Genomic DNA, 15,780 nt, shown 5'->3' with positions numbered 1-15,780 from the left:
GTTACCTGGCTCTGTTGGCGAAGAAAACCACACATATCACACCTCAAAGTTTGGGAATCTGAGATTTGAAGGGAGGCATAGGGAGGAGAGGAAGAAACAAAAGCTCTTTTCAATAAACTCACGGCAAGAAAAATGGAATAACTGTACTCCTCTGGAGGCTCGTTCCCTCTGGAAGCCGCAGAATGTAACTGGCCTCTCGGGCACACGCAGGTATAAAGCATCCTTATCTACAAATTCCACAGGGCAACACCCTCCCACATGGCTCAACCTGTTTTCCACGTATGAGCTCACAGGGAGAGTTCAAGTTGCTTAATAAACGAGGCTTCCCTTGTGAGGAGTCCTAAATTCAACCTTGTTGACTCATTGTAATTTTTCCACTGCTTCTCCCAATACACGTCCTTCCCTGCTAACATTTTGGCCTCTGGCACAGATACAACATACAAATTACAACCAGGTAATTTCTCAGCATGAAAGAGACTAGATGAATTCAGCTATAACTGAACAAGCCATTCACTATTACAGACTCTTTGTGTCTCTGCTAATGTGGAACACTGCCAAACAGGACTCTAGAAACATAACATACCTTCCTCTACCTCCCTTCAAAATCTTATTTTAAAAAACTCAAAGCCAAATAACCAAAAAATTTCCAAACCAAACAAACCACATACCCAGCCAAACTCCACATCATCCATGTCCTATACCTTACATTGGAGCTCCATAAAGCATCAGATTGTACAGACACTTAGGAGGTCCCAAATCCCACACCTAGACTTCCACAGCATGAGTCACAAACATTCTCTAGGGTAATGTGGGACCAACACATCTAAGGCTAACAAGTTTGAGTAATGACTACCCCAGCTAAGTGTCATAGGGCTTGCAGTAGCTGCTGTGACACGTTAAGGTTTAGGAGCTGAGTGCAAAACTTCTCTTTTTTCAAAAGAAAAAGAACTGAGTTGAACAGCTTCTCATACTTATATTTGGTGAAATGTTTCTATGAAGTCATCTGAAATACCTTATGGTTGTAGCAATATTTTCCTGTCTAGACTGTTGTCAGAATCTCCCCATGCCAGCATTTATTTATTTATTTGCAGTGGAAAGCTGCCCTGCTGGAAGCATTCCCACCAGCTGTACGTTAACACTTGCTATATAGGAGCTTTGTGCCCTCCACATTTACAGGCCCACGTGGGATGCTGGGTAAACACCAAACTATGGGCCTCTCTTATTTCCGTCCCACACACTGCTATTTCACTTAACTCAGCAAGGCCCCTGATGGCCTGGGAAGTTGCCCTGGCTATTCCCAAGAGAATGAGCTGGGCCAGCCTCCAACACATCCATCATATGGCGAGGGCATGTTGGGAAGGAGGAACGGCATCGCCCGTGGTATAACAAACATGCTGCTGGGTCTGCACTGGCTTTGCTCCCACTCACATGTGAGAGGCAGGTTGATCACAGCACAGAGCAAGGAGGGCTCATGAGTGGTCCTTCAGCCCTCCTCCTCCTGGGTGGCAAAGTGCCTTTGCTCACAGGGTGCATCTGCTTCTTCTGGATGCCAGTATCTGCTGCCTACACACACATTTCCCTCTGTTGGGATAGAATTGGTCAGCTTGCCATGGAGATCAGCTTTCTTGAGGACTCCAAGGGCAAAGAAGCCCTTCTAGGCAGAAAATCACAGAGTTACAGCAAGCAGCCATAGGGCACAGAGGGCAGCAGAGACTAAACCAGACAGCAAATGGGAAAAAGTCTGAGGGGTCATTCTGGCCATCATAAACTAAAAAGGCTGTGAAGGGACAAACCAGGGAATTTTAATGCATAGAAACACTGGCCACATTTTAATCCATATGGACAGGCTAGGAAAGGTCTGGAGAACCTGAAATGTGCTGCAAGACTCAGAGCAAGGCTGCACAGACTCAATATAGACCAGAGCAGTCAGCACTCACAGGCTAGTGGAGCAGAGGGCAGACCAGTATCCCTTTTGCTTGTGCAAATATAGTTACCCTGAGCAGCTGTAAACATGAACAGATTTGTCTTCATTGCAGTTCTTGTCTCCCCCTTAGCACTTGTGCTGTGTGAGAGAGCTTATCTGTGGTTTATGGACTTTACTGCTGTGTACCAGAGACATAACAGCTGTTACAGCACCAGCAAGCAATGCAAGGCACAGCCTCACACATAGCTCAGTGATTGCCCTCAGGAACATGCAGCTCTTTAGAAAAGAGGCAGAAGATGATGCATGGATTCTCCTAAGCTCAGCTTTCTCACCCTGGCACTGTCCCCCAGCCCAGGGGCCACACCTGCATTTCAGGTACTACTCTGTTTTGGGAAGTGAACCCCAAATGCACAAACCACACTGTCCAGAAACTCCGCTCAACAGAGTATTAAGGTGGTTAGAATTTGTCTCAGACAGTGATTGTGTTTACACTGCAGTACCCCACGAAGTGCAGCCCATCTCTGATCTGTCTGCAGGAGGAGTGCCTGGGCAGTGGGTCAGTCACACCATGGCTGCAGACACCCACAGTGTGTCAGTGCAGTGACTCCCTCAGGCCTCATCCTCCGGCCTCCTCCAGGCTTCCAGAGTCCTGCACCTGCTGACACACCCAGCACAGCCAGCAAGAGTGGGCAGCAACCTCCAGCAGAGCAGCATCTTACACCATAATCAGCTGTGGGTTTGCGTTTTTAAGCCATTTAGTCCAAACCAATTTTCAGCTAGACAAAATGCAGCAGGGACCAGTACACTTAGCTTTTCTTGACTCTGCCCTGGGACTTCCCAAGCTTGAATCGCTGACATTGGAGCTGCCCTGATATGTACTCAGCCAGCACAAAGGGAACAGAAATCACAGTCAGGATTTTTAACAAAAAGGTACCAATAGCCTTGGAAGGATACATGACTGACATCACTTCAAGAAGCTTTTGCTACCCATTAATCTCAGGCAGGTTGTTGTAGGCTGAATGACAACAGCATAAAGGATGCTCTAATTTAGATAGAGAGTCACGAAAGTCTTCTAGGGTATAGAGGCAGCCCCCTTTTCCATCTATGAGCTTGTGAAGTCTGGCACTATGCCTGGAAAGTTTCAGGCCAAGAGCTGACTTCTTTGGACCATGAAAGCCTGTGGAAACCAGGTTCTCAAATGCTCAGCAATTTCCTTCTAATAAAATCATATCAAGACTAACAAAACAGCACAGTCCATTGGGAATTTCATCCCAAAGTATGCATTTGCTTGATTTTTTTCAGTCAGGAACTTGGAAATCAAGTGGAATCATTCAGGGAAAGGAAGACCAAACACAGAGATGTACTGTTGGGCAAAGCAATAATACTATAACCATATGACATAAGTACTCAAATTTGAAGAGCATACCCTTTAGACCAAGCAGGAGAGGGGTATTCTGCTACAAGGCTACAAAATGGATAGTAACTCAGTCTGTAAGCAGAACCCTATAGAACTGGAGCTCTGATGAGAACCCAGTTCAGAAATTCAAACGTCAGAAGTGGTTTTGCTCATGTACAAAAGAAATGACCAAACTCACATAGCTCTGTGCTTTCCAGATCTGAACATTACTCTTACAGAAGTCTTTTAGCTTGACACCCATTACTAACAGCACCTGGCCCTCCCTTCCAAGGCCCAGCCCCTTGCTGCAGCAGCTGCCGTGCCTGCAGACAGGCTCACATCACTGTGAAACCGTGGCAGTTCCATCCTGCAGGTTTCAAGCCCTTGTGTAAACAAGAGCAGAGAGCAGGCACTACCTTCTGCTGCTCCATTTCCCTACCCCTACCACCCCACTGCCTCTGTTTCTTCCTTTTCTTTCTGTTTATCACCCTTAATCACCTCACCTGAAATCAGATCTCTAAATGGAGAGCTGTGTAAATTTGCCAGCAAGCCTATCCAAACAAAGTTATTATCTTTTTATGAATGAGGTGCAGCTGGGTGGGGAAAAGGGTCAGATGGGGAAGGCAGCAGTTTAGAGCAAGGAGAGCATCTGTAATGTAAAAATAAAGTTCCTAAAGCCCTGCCAAAATTGTACTACTTGTCAGCTCACTACTCACCCTGCCATTTTTTCCAGTGCCTTTGAACCAAGCTTCACAGTGAAAATGACCCCAAAATAGGTTTATTTCCATTTGAAAATCATTATCACAATTTAATTTTTGAAGTTGTACTGCAAGCAGCTATGAGCCAAGCATAAGAGAAATTTCATATTGGATGTTGTGGGGCATGTTCAGTTACAGAAGGAACAAAAGGGTAAAAACTCAGGGCTAGATTCTCCTGAGCACCTCAGTGTCAGGGGTGCCTGTGCTGTGGGCTCTCTGCACAGAGGTTAGTGAAGGGTGTGGATCTGGCTTTTCCCAGCAGCTTCCCTGCCCAGGACACTCTGCTGCAGGTGGGAGAGTCAGGGTGAGGCACCAGCACTCGCCCTGCCTCTGCCCTGGCACTGACTCTGGCTGAGCATTTTTCTGCTCATTCTTTTCTTAGCCTGTGTTGGTGCCAAGGAATTCCTCCCAGTTGCTCTAACAACCATTCCCCACACAAAACAGGCAATTGCTGTACTTGTTTAACCCCAAAGGCCAACAAAGAAAGCACCCTGTGAATCAGAATGGTCAGAGGCAGCTCACTTGGGTCTGATGGGGACATGACAGGCGCCAGGAGCTCACATGCCAGCAGAGAGTGGGAGGCAGCACCCAGAAAGTCTTTGACTGCTTGGCTGTGATGTATTTTGTGCATGTACCTACCTGCCTCTATGGGAATTCGTTTTTGTGTGCTTCTTGATGGAAAAAGTACAGGTGTTTGTACACAATTAAACTCAGTCCTGCTGCTTGAAATGACCCTGTGATGGAGGCAGACACACAGAGCAACCTAAGAGAAAAGTAAAAAATGAAAATTTGCTCACATCCCTGGATGTGTCAGAGTCCAGCTGTTTGTAGCAAGGCAGCCACATACACTTCAGTGCTTGCAGTCTCCCAGTTATTTATGTCAGAGCTGAGCAGCATCCATGGCCTTTTGGCTGATTTTGGCTCCCTTCCCACTGCTGCAGAATTGCAGTGACCCCACTCAAGTCAGTGTGCTTGTGCCACTCACACAGGTAACACTGCAATGGGTACCCAGGTCTCTCTTGGAGGGTGTAGAAAAGGCATCCTAAAATCTTGCCAAAGGAAAACAAAACAAAGAGCCATGAAATAATGCTTCCCTGTCCTGGGGCCATGGCTATGGGGCCAGCCCTGCCAGAGAGGATCATGCACTTTGCTTGGCTGCAAACCCACTGACACACTGTTGTATTCTTATTTCCTGCTGTTAAGCTAGGGCTGCTCCTGAGCTACCAAAAATACTGGAATGCCAAATGCCATGAGTCATGTGCTTGGCCAGGAGCAGGAGCCTCTCCAGCCTCTTGCCTCTGCCCCAGGGGTTGCTGCAGAGGTACCCAGAGAGGAAAGCTGGCAGCTGCTAAGTCTGAGAGCAGCCCCAAAGCTGCAATTGCTGAACCTGCCTGGCCAGGAGGGCTGAGCTGCAGTGTTCCAACAGCCAGAGCTGGGCTCTGTCCTTGCAGGAAGGGAAACTGAGGCACAAAAGGAGGGCAGAGAAACAAACATAATTTGATTGGCCTGCACTAGCCTCACAGGAGGGAGGGAAAGGCACTCTACAAAAACAACTGCGCAGAGTTTTTGAACTCCAAGGTGCTCCAGCAGCCCCTCAGAGCCCCTGTTGGCATCAGCAGGCTGCAGCTCTGACCCATGGGGAGCAGACAAGCACCACCCCTGCATGGCTCAGGAAAAGGAGAACAGGATCCATGAGGGATGCAAATCCTCAGCCTCCAAACAGAACTGCCAGGAGACCATGGCACAGACACTTCCTGAGACCACCTGGGAGGCATCCTGTCTTCTCTTCCAAGGGTGATGCTGGCTCCAGCTCGCCTGGGTTAGAGGCAGGGCTGCTCCTTTGCTCCTGTGTATGGCCCAGAGGGAATGGGAACCCAGGGAACATATAAATGCCACTCCTGGGAGATATTTCACATTTTCATTTGTGAGTTACTTAAGCAATACAAATGATTAATATTGGCAGAAACAGAGCTGGGAAATTCCAGAGCCTGCAGAGTTACAGTTTCTCCCAGCTCGCTTTTTTCCATAGAGAAAAGTGCTTCAAGGCACAAGTAGTCCCTAATCATAACCACTAGCCTGGGAAGAGACAGACCCCACCAGGGTCTCTCTCACTGTCCTGGCAGACAGGACACTCACTCCTGCTGTCCCAGGTACAGGCTGTTTGCACTCCTGGAGCTGGAGTTTCCTGGTGAGCTATAGCAGAGCCAAGTCTGCTATTGTGACGATGGCTTTCAAGGGTTTTTACCTGCCTTCTGAAGGCACTGGCTGCTGAGGGCACTGCAGCATTTCCGCGTTGGAAACAACAGCCTCACTGATGTGTTGAACTCCGTTTATCACTGGTGATCCAAACATACCTTACAGAGGTGCACCAGAAATCCAGGAAAAAACCAAAAAACCGCAAAAATAATAACAACAATAAAAGCTGAACTAGGACCAACCTCTCCCCCTAGGCACATTCACTGATACCGAAGATATTCTTGATGCAAAAGGAAAGAGAGGCACAAAGCAGGAACAGTTGTGTTTCTGAAGAGATTGAGCTGCCACATATGCTTGCCATATTTTTCTGTTGGCTTTGATTGGCCAAATATGTCTTTGATGATGAAGGGGAATCTTGAGACTCCTGTTTCCACCTCAAAACATCTTTCTATGTACTGAAAAAACCAGAAACTAGAAAACATTTGAGGGCACTAAGTATTTTACCCTAAGAGTGCCTGAGGCACAATCAGTAAGGCAAGAGTTGCTGTATTTGGTACCCTGTGGCAAACACATGGGTGTTTATTGCATGGCTATGGCTTGGCAGCTGTGTTCCTGTGCTCACTGGGAAAACATGCTCTCAATCTTGTCCCTCTGCCATCAGAGGGAAAAGTGTACATTCTAGGTGTGAGGTGTTCTGGGTCACAGGACCTAGGGTGGTTCTGCAGGGCTCCTATTTCTACCCTGAAGAATCAGACAGCCTGAGCTCCAGAATCGTGGCCCAGAGGCTCAGCAAGATGCAGGACATCAGTGTGGATGAAGGGCAAGGCAGCTGCTCCATGGCAGGGAGAGGCTGCTATGAGGAGAGCTCACCTCAGTGAGTGACCTGTGGCTGAGACACAGATGGGCTTATCTAAGGACCTTCAGTGAAGTACTGACCCATGCAATCATGCATTTCTGAAAGCTTAAAAGGAAACATTTCTCAATCTATGTCACAGTCAAAAGCTTCCAGCAGGAAAGCTTTCTTTTAGAGAACATTTTCATATCATACATAACCTCACAGTCTGAGCTGCAGCCAGAAATCAGTGATGTTCTTGGCCAGGAAACTCCAGTGCAGCCTCCTGTGCAGTGAAAAGGAAGGTGCTCTGATGTGCAGGAAAAGGGGAAATTTGTCACAGAAACATGAAACTTGAGATGAGTCCCATCCCAAAGGGCAAAGCACATTCACAGAGCAAAGACCAGACAGCTTCCAGCATGGGCAACATGCTCTGCCTGTGGTTTCTCAAGGAATGAGAGAAGAGGGGAAAAGAGCATTTTTTCCATTCCTGGCTCAAGTTGCTGAAGCCAAAAAAATTCTTGTTGCTGACTTTTCATGCACACAGATAGGGCACAGAGATTGGTGTATGTGAACATATAAATGCCACTCCTGAGACTGTGAAGGACATTTGATGAAAGATTCTAAATCAGCACTAGAGGCTATTTATAGAAAATTCTATAACTAAAGACCTGGATCTGCACATTCCCAGTCTCTGGGAAAGTTCAGGTCAAATCTGAATTTTGTTGTCTCAGGCATGCGTAAACCTAAGCAGCCACAGCTGCAGCCAATGTAGGGGTTTTGTTAATGCAGAGTAAAAATGCCCAGAGCCTTGGCTGCAGGAGCACTTTTGTTTATCTGATCTCCTCCAAGAGCCCAAGCCTGCTTTCTGAGTAAGAAGCAGATGGAAGAACAAAACAGAGCGAAGGCCACAAAACCACACTGGGTGACTATTGTCTTGCCAGCTTGGGGCGCAGGGTGAGAGCAAGCCAGGCTCTTTGTCATAGCCCTGCCTCCATGAGGCAGCAGCTCAGCTCCAGGCTGAGGATTTCAATTCCCATTAGCAGCACAGCCCGCTGGAGCTGCCCAGAGCGCACCAGGCAGCTCCCACCTGCTTTGCTGCAATGAGTCCACGTGGACCAGAGCCCCAAAATTGGGTGCGCAGCGTTTTCTGCAGATGAGGCTCAGGGGATTGTGTGTGTGCAAAGACCAGCTTCCTTTCCCCTGGCACACAGGGCTGTGGCTGCCATGCTGGGCACACTGAGTGCACACCACAGCTCAGCAGCTTTGCAGCAGCCCTGACTGCCCATAATTGCAGCCTGCTTGGCTGGAGATTTTTGTGGCCTACCCCTGTTGAATTTTTTTCCTGCCTTATGTCCACCAGCCCTCTGCCTCCAGTCCTCAGTGGGGCTGGAACAGATACAGAAGAAACATTAGAAGCAGGGAGGACTGAAAATCTGTAGTTCTGTCTGAAGCCTGGTGACTCCAGGGGTTTCAGAAGTGTAGGATTTCCCATGGAATTTCTCATTGTTAAAGTCTGGAGCTCTGGCATTTTGTCTTGGATGGATTTTACTTTATGTCTGTGTGTTCCATGACTCCTCTTTAAGATAGCAGCAATTATTTCAGGCTCTGCCCCATGTGCTTATAAAAGTCTGAACTGAGCCCAGTTCAATTTACTCAACATTTCTAGCTGGTTTCAAAAAACAATGGCTTACCTTTGAATTAGACAAAGATCGAAATTCTCAGCCTAGAGACATGAAACTGGGGCACAGAACATACTCTTGTCTCTAATGAAGTTAGAAGCAAGTCAAGGGTGGTAATTGTGACAGCCCAACTCCACATTCTTCTGACCTGAGCTGAGCTGATCAGAAAGAAGATACAGAGAAGCTTATCACCTCTTAAAATCACCCTGCAATAAAATTCTTTATAGTGTTTAACCAGTAAGCACTTTTATTGTTGATTCTGAAGCCATTAAGACTACATTATGTTGGATTACAAGATTTTGGCTACATCTCCCACATTTGCATGCAGGCATTACATTTGCAAGGTTTTCTCAGAAAAACAGAGCACGTGCCTAAAATGCATGAAGTTACATGATTATAACATGGAAGCAGCATATCAGTTACAGAAATTTGTACCACATGTACCAGTAACAAACCCACACCCCCATGTAAAGCTTCTTTATCCCTCAAATATCTTACTGCTTCCTCTGTCCTACATCTCCATGCCCCAGCTGTTGATCAGCCCACACTCCCCACTGTTTCTGAAAACACTATATCTTCCTAAACAAACAAAAACTGAAAAAATTGAGTACAGTACATTTCCCCCCATAAAAACTAAAACATTTCCTAAAACATTTATCCCTCACAACCCTTCTCCTCATCTCCCAAATAAAAAAAAAAAATCTATTGTAATCTACACATTTGTTCAAGCAATGTTATATGATAGGAATCTCTATTGCATTATTCAAAGGTATATCAGTAACAAACTTCTAAAAAAACTAGGATGACCCAAAAATTCCCCTTGCCCCAAAACTACAGAGAACTGAAAATGCTATACTGCATTATCACACTCGCATGCATGGATCCTGAGCCACCTCTATTTATTCACCTTGAGTCCCTTTTAATAAATAACTGTCCAGCAGTAACATCCAGAAGTGTGCTGTCTCCTCCAAATTAAACTCTATATTTACAGAAGTAGGGCTGTTTTCTCAGTGAAATTTTTCTTTAAAAAAAACCAAAAAAACCAAACAAACCACAAAAAAACCCAAAGTAACAACAATAAAAACTGCAAGTGATTAAAGAGAGAAAGCGTATTACTGATCGTGTTGTCTGAAGACCAACAGGACTAAAAAGCATTACGAGCACCAGGTGCACATGCATTTGAACTGGTACAGTTCATGAAATAATGTCATTCATTGTTATGCTTGCTCTTTCACATGAGAAGCTGATTCTTTTTCCTTTTTTCTCCTTTTTCTATTTAGGACCGTCTGCTCTGCAGGCTACTCCCACAGATGGCAACACATGCACTGAGCTTGAGCAACTGCACAAATATGCTTTGATCAATGTGGTTCTGTATCAGGTTTAAACACACTGAATTTCCCTCCCCACTGCTTTGCACCTTGTGTCATTTCACATCTGTACTAAGTGTGAGACCAAGGTCTCCTGAATCCACATTTTCCTCTAGGATTTTGGGAAGAATTAGATATTCACTTTTTTTGCAAGTGTCAAATGGTGCTATACACTGGAAAATACATGGGAATCATTCCCACATGAGAACATTTCTTAGCAGCGTAACAACTGTAATCACAATTGGCATATACAAGAATGCCAAAACAAACATTGAAACAACAGGCCCATTTGAGGCACTTTGTCCCTTCCTATATTTCCAGACATTTCTCAGCTGATGGACACTAATATTACTGCCTTGATTTCAGTTGGTCTATTTTGATTTATACCAGGTAACGATCAAGCTCAATAGATGATAAAATAACAACTACTTTCTCTTACTGTGCTGTTACAGTGCCTGAGATCACTGCAAATGGGTACATTTCTGTACAACCAAAAGGCCTTTCTGTAGCCAGTGCAGCATATTCACTACTCCCACCTTTGCAAAGAAAATTCAGTTTAACGCAAAAAAAGTTCACTTTCCCTTTCTGCTTTACCAGCAAATTAAACCTGCAGTGCTCCTGTCACAGAGGTTGCAGCCAAAACTTGAGTTACACACCAAATGCTTAATTTTTTACAGTGAGAATTCAGGAAATTCCATTTATGCCAAATCTAATTCTCAAATCCATGGTGGTGTTCCCACTTCATCATACATGAAGCCATTCACCTGGGATTTGGCAAAGCCTAAGCTGCTGCACTTGCAAGTTGTGCAGAATTGTTAGCATGTGTTATCTTTGTAAGTCTGTGTATTCCAGCAAAGACCAATCATCTCCTCAACTGCAAACAAGAGGCATGTTGGATGTGTGACTGTGAGAAGCCCTGCCTGAGCCAACAGCTCCACTGTCACTGGCAAGGAGTCACATTCCACCAACATTGACATGAGGGCAAATCGCCAACTCGACTCGCCTCTCCCAAGATCTCTACAGGTGCAACACAAGACAAAATCTGGCTCCCAGGCTTTGTCATTAGCTAAAGTTAACTCTTGACCCACCAAGTCACTGCTTCAATCTCACTGCTGCCTGCTGATAAGAGACTTGGCATCTACAGAGCAGTGGTCTGTTGCAGCCCCACAAGAAGTTAAAGCTCTAATGCCCTGCTTTTCCTGGCATGGGTATCAGTTTTATCGTCCTCTGCCATTTCAATTTCTAGTTGGCATTTGCTGGATAATTATTCTCACACAACCAATGTGAGAAGCTGTTAGGTTCACTGTACATACACATTACAAATGGTCTTAGACCCAGCAAGGCTATTGTAGGGTTTCCACATTACCAGTATAATGCCCATCAATGATCTCTGTTTGTGAAGCACCTTCCCCAAACTTCCTCCTGCCCTCTCACTGCAGTCAGCCACTTCCTTTCACTGGGGTAAGACCAGAGTTTCACCAGAACTGCAGTGGAAAATAGAACTGCTTTAGTTTCACCTTTCAGCTGAAAGAAACAGAGATAGGTGATGACTCTGTGTGTTACACTGGCTGCAAAAGGCCTTTCTATTCATAGGAGTGCAACTCTCAAGCAATTTTTGTAAAGCAAGAGAAACCAAACAAAACCCTGCACAGTTCCCATACACAAGCACAGGCACGCACACACACACACACACACACACATACTCTTCTTTCCCCTCCAAACAGAAATCCATTCTCATGAACCAAATTATGCAGACCCTATTCAAGTGTCTAAAAAGAATGAGGATAGGGTTGAGTGCATCCCAATTCTCCTTTCTGATCACAATGAAGTCACAAGTCAGCAAAGCACTTGGGCATAAGGAAGTTTCTCTTGACCTGCAGGATATTTTAACACATGCAGAAATGCTTTGCTGGCTCTGGCCTAAATTAGGAACAGCTCCAAGGCCAGCTGGCACTCACAACCATGATTCCACTACCTGCACCAATATACATGAGGTAAGAGCTAAGCTCAAGAGAGCAGAGCAGTGCAAGAGGAGAAAGAGGCTCTGTGGTTCTTCTGAGTCATGTTTGACAGCCTCAGCTGCATACATACGGCATGTCACAGTGATCAGCATAGACTGATGAGAGCTTGGTGGTATTCTGCAAGTGGGCCTTCCACTGGAAACATTAAGCTTGATTTCTGTTTGTGCCAGTACAACTTTATATGCCTGTAACAACTGCATGAAAAGGTCTTAAATCTGGAGCAACTGCACAATACAGTTAGTGTTTTATCCTAGACTTATGTGCCAATAACTCCTGTGATGTGTTACACACCCACACACAGATGGAGAAATAGGTATATGCTGTGTCATAATGCAACATAATGCAGTATCATTATTTCTACAACTATCCTAAAAACACAGCCAGTGCCAAAGCAGACCAGCATAGGTTCCCTCTCCAATACAATAGGTAGTGGTGGAGAAAAAGCAAGCTCAGGTGTTATTTTGATTCACTAGGGAATGCTCTGGGCACAACCCACTCAGATATTGCTCAGTGAACACTAATAATGGGCTGGCCCCCAGTCCCGCGTCAGAAATTCCCACCCCTGTGTGGGCGCTCACATCCCCTTCTGGTGACACCCAAATTGAGGGCATGGGAGAGCAGCCAAGCATGTAAAACAGGGATAAAAGCTCATGCTCACTCTTCACACCATGCCTCTCAGCCACAGGTAGACTGCAGGGTTACATATTAGTGGGATCTGAACTGTCTAAAGAAATAGCTACTTAAAGAGGAATTTATGTTTTAATCACAAAAGGATCGAATTCTTCTAGGCAGTAAGATCAAAAGGAAATTTATCCAATCAAATAGCAATAGAATCAGTCCCTCAATGCTGCTGATATAAATAACACATTCTGTTTGCTTACTACAGCATCTGTGCTCAAATTCCATGTATGTTTGCTTCCTTTTGGACTACACTTTCTATAAATGAAAGCTAAACACCAAGTCAATTGGTATTTAGCTTTCTCAAAATTCCTCTGAACTTTGGACAAATATGCACTCAAGTCTTATACAAAATCTGGATTTCTAGATGAAGTATCTCACTTTCAGTGGTTGTCCTATGCAACCACGTCTAAACGTATTCAGAGATAGCAGGCTCAAAACTGATTTTTCTAGGGGAAAAAATATATCCCTCTTCTATGATAGATTATTGAGCTAGATTATTGGCACATAGTCTTATGTTATCTCATGACTGTTATAGACCCCTTAAAACTTCCATGGAAATTCCACCTGCAGAACCAAAGGCAGAAAGTTATCTTTGAAACTGTTGATCCATATTAACATCTGGATGCAGTACTGTTGGGAAAAAAAAAAGCAAATTCCTCAATGAGCTATGTTGAACCAACTTGTAGGCGGCAGCTATCGAAGCCACTGATGCACGAGTACCGGCTAAAGTTATTAATGAATGATCTGACACACCAAGTCAGACAACTGTCCTAGCTAAATACACTCCAAAAGTATACACAGAAAAGCTGCTACTGTATCTAGATGATCATTTTGGTTTGTTTCTATACCCCATAGCTCTGAATCTTTCCACTGAATGTTTACTCAGCACGTGTGGTATAAATATATTCATACACTAAAATTGACACTTGGCAATATTTTTTTCCCTTTTTCTTTTTTTTTTCTTTTTGCTGACCAGCAACAAATTCTGTTATCTTTAACTGTAAACCAATACTCAATAAATATGCTGTGTTCAGCAAAGAGACGTGTTGTGTCGATCAGGTTTTGCTGCACTCTAAGCCATGGGCTGCGGGGGTGGGCGTGAAGGAGGAGGTCCAGGAGGGGCTCGGGATGGAGGTGGCCCAGGAGGTGGCTGCCTGGAAGGAGGCTGCAGAGACACAGGAGAGGAAGGGCTCCTTGGAGCGTTGTTGAGGGGAGCGTTGTCGCGCAAGGGCAGCTTCGGCGGTGGGCTGTAAGGGGCAGAGGTCCCATCTGACTTCACACGGGTGAAGTTTATGCATCTTCCCTAGAGGTGAAGAAAAATTCATGATTAAAAAGTAGGTATTTTGACTCATCAGTAGTTAGTCAAAGGTACTATAAGCAGAGAGGTCAGGCTACAGTTCATCCAGTATCATTCTCTTGGTCCTAGAAATTACATTCAAACTACGCTGTATTAAAGTTCGTACTTCACTTGATTTTCAGAGCTACTGCCTGTAGATAATAGCCTAGGACTGGCTTAAACCAAAAGAGACCACATTGGGACTGTGTTCACATGTGCTCTCTGCTGTGCCACTAGAGCAGAACATGCCCAAAGTGACAGCTCCACCCAAATCATGCCTGCCTTGGTGGGATTCCTGACTGCAAAGCTGTGGTCGAAAAATCTTGTACAGGATTATACCAGAGCAACAACATTAGCAAAGACAATCCATAGCTCTCATTTTCAAAGTGATCCTAGCCTGGCTGATGTCTGTGCTTTGAACATTACACTGGGATAGTATATGTGTCTTCTGTGCTGCAGTGTGGAACTGCAGAAACACCAACAAGGTGTGGGACTTGCACAGAGGGCTCTCCAATGAGTGTGCTTTCAGGATGGATGTGGGATGCAGACAGGCAGGACCTTATGGGAGCACTGTGTGTGGAAATGTTTAAATAGGAGTAGCTTGGATTTGAAAAAAAAGCAAGCACTGAGGATGCCCTAGTCAACTAGGAGCTAAATGCAAATATATCAGGGTTCCTTTAGCCAAAATAAAGCTTTGCATAGGTTCCCACTATCCAAGTTCCTGACAGGAAGAAAGAAAGACAGAGACCCCAAAGACCACCTAGCCTCTCCTGTGGGAAGCAGCCAGAGGCTCCCAGGTAATGCAAAAGCAACATGGCAACCTCAGTGAGGCACCTTAGATAGGCTGCATGCTGGAATCAACAAACTAAATTCAGCTTGAGGTTATAACAACATCCCCTGAGCAAATCTGGGGAAGGATTCCAAATATAGAAAACTTATCTCAAAGCAGCTGTAGATCATGATCATCCCCAGCCACCAATAGCTATGGCAGCAAGAATACAAAAACCCACATCAGTCACTGATTCTCTTGGCTCAGTGCTGCCTGGCACGAGAAAACTCTGAAGGTGTTTTGAGAATGAGCTGAGTTTCTGTGGCAAACTCACAAATCACAGTTTCCTCAGGAAATGAGGCAAAAGCCATCACCGCAGAACCTCAACTGTTTTTTTGAGTGACTTCCAATGTCTGCACCTTTGTTCATGAAAACTATTTCTTTAGAGAGAGGGGAATCACTTATCTATGGCTTCTATGAAGAAAGGAAAACAGTGTTTCAAAAGAAGCTTGTGTAAGCTCCAGAGCTCAGAAAATGATTTTACAAATGTACTAAAACCCAAAGGGTACCACCCTACCACTTACTTGGACTGAATGGCTCTGGGCTTCCAGAGCTCAGCTGCAGACACAAGTTGTTTGAATGGACATGTTGTTGCCTGCACATGAGACACACTCAGCAGGACTCTGTCCCAGCTTTCACCATCACAATTCACCACTACACTTAAACAACAGTGTCAATGAGTAGGATAAAATTCTCTCCCAGACTTTGGTTATGAACCAGGTTCATGGCAATACTATACTGGGGCGAGAGCATTTGCA

At 45.1% G+C, this 15,780-nt stretch overlaps 1 protein-coding gene across 1 annotated transcript in view; it reads right to left on the bottom strand.

Annotated features, from left to right (window-relative positions):
- Positions 1–10,947: 10,947 nt before the first annotated feature.
- Positions 10,948–15,780, bottom strand: part of ANTXRL (ANTXR like) — a 53,966-nt gene continuing 49,133 nt past the window's right edge. Inside the window, exon 18 of the mRNA XM_054276993.1 lies at positions 10,948–14,160. Coding sequence (XP_054132968.1) covers positions 13,930–14,160 — 231 coding nt within the window. The 3' untranslated portion in view covers positions 10,948–13,929. The remainder of the gene's footprint in view (positions 14,161–15,780) is intronic.

This window comes from Melozone crissalis, unplaced genomic scaffold (assembly GCF_028551555.1).
Source record: "Melozone crissalis strain CALT ecotype California unplaced genomic scaffold, PUWL_Pcris_2 ptg000019l_1, whole genome shotgun sequence".
In the NCBI taxonomy this organism is placed as follows: Eukaryota; Metazoa; Chordata; class Aves; order Passeriformes; family Passerellidae; genus Melozone; species Melozone crissalis.
This window is presented reverse-complemented; position numbering and strand designations above follow the sequence as displayed.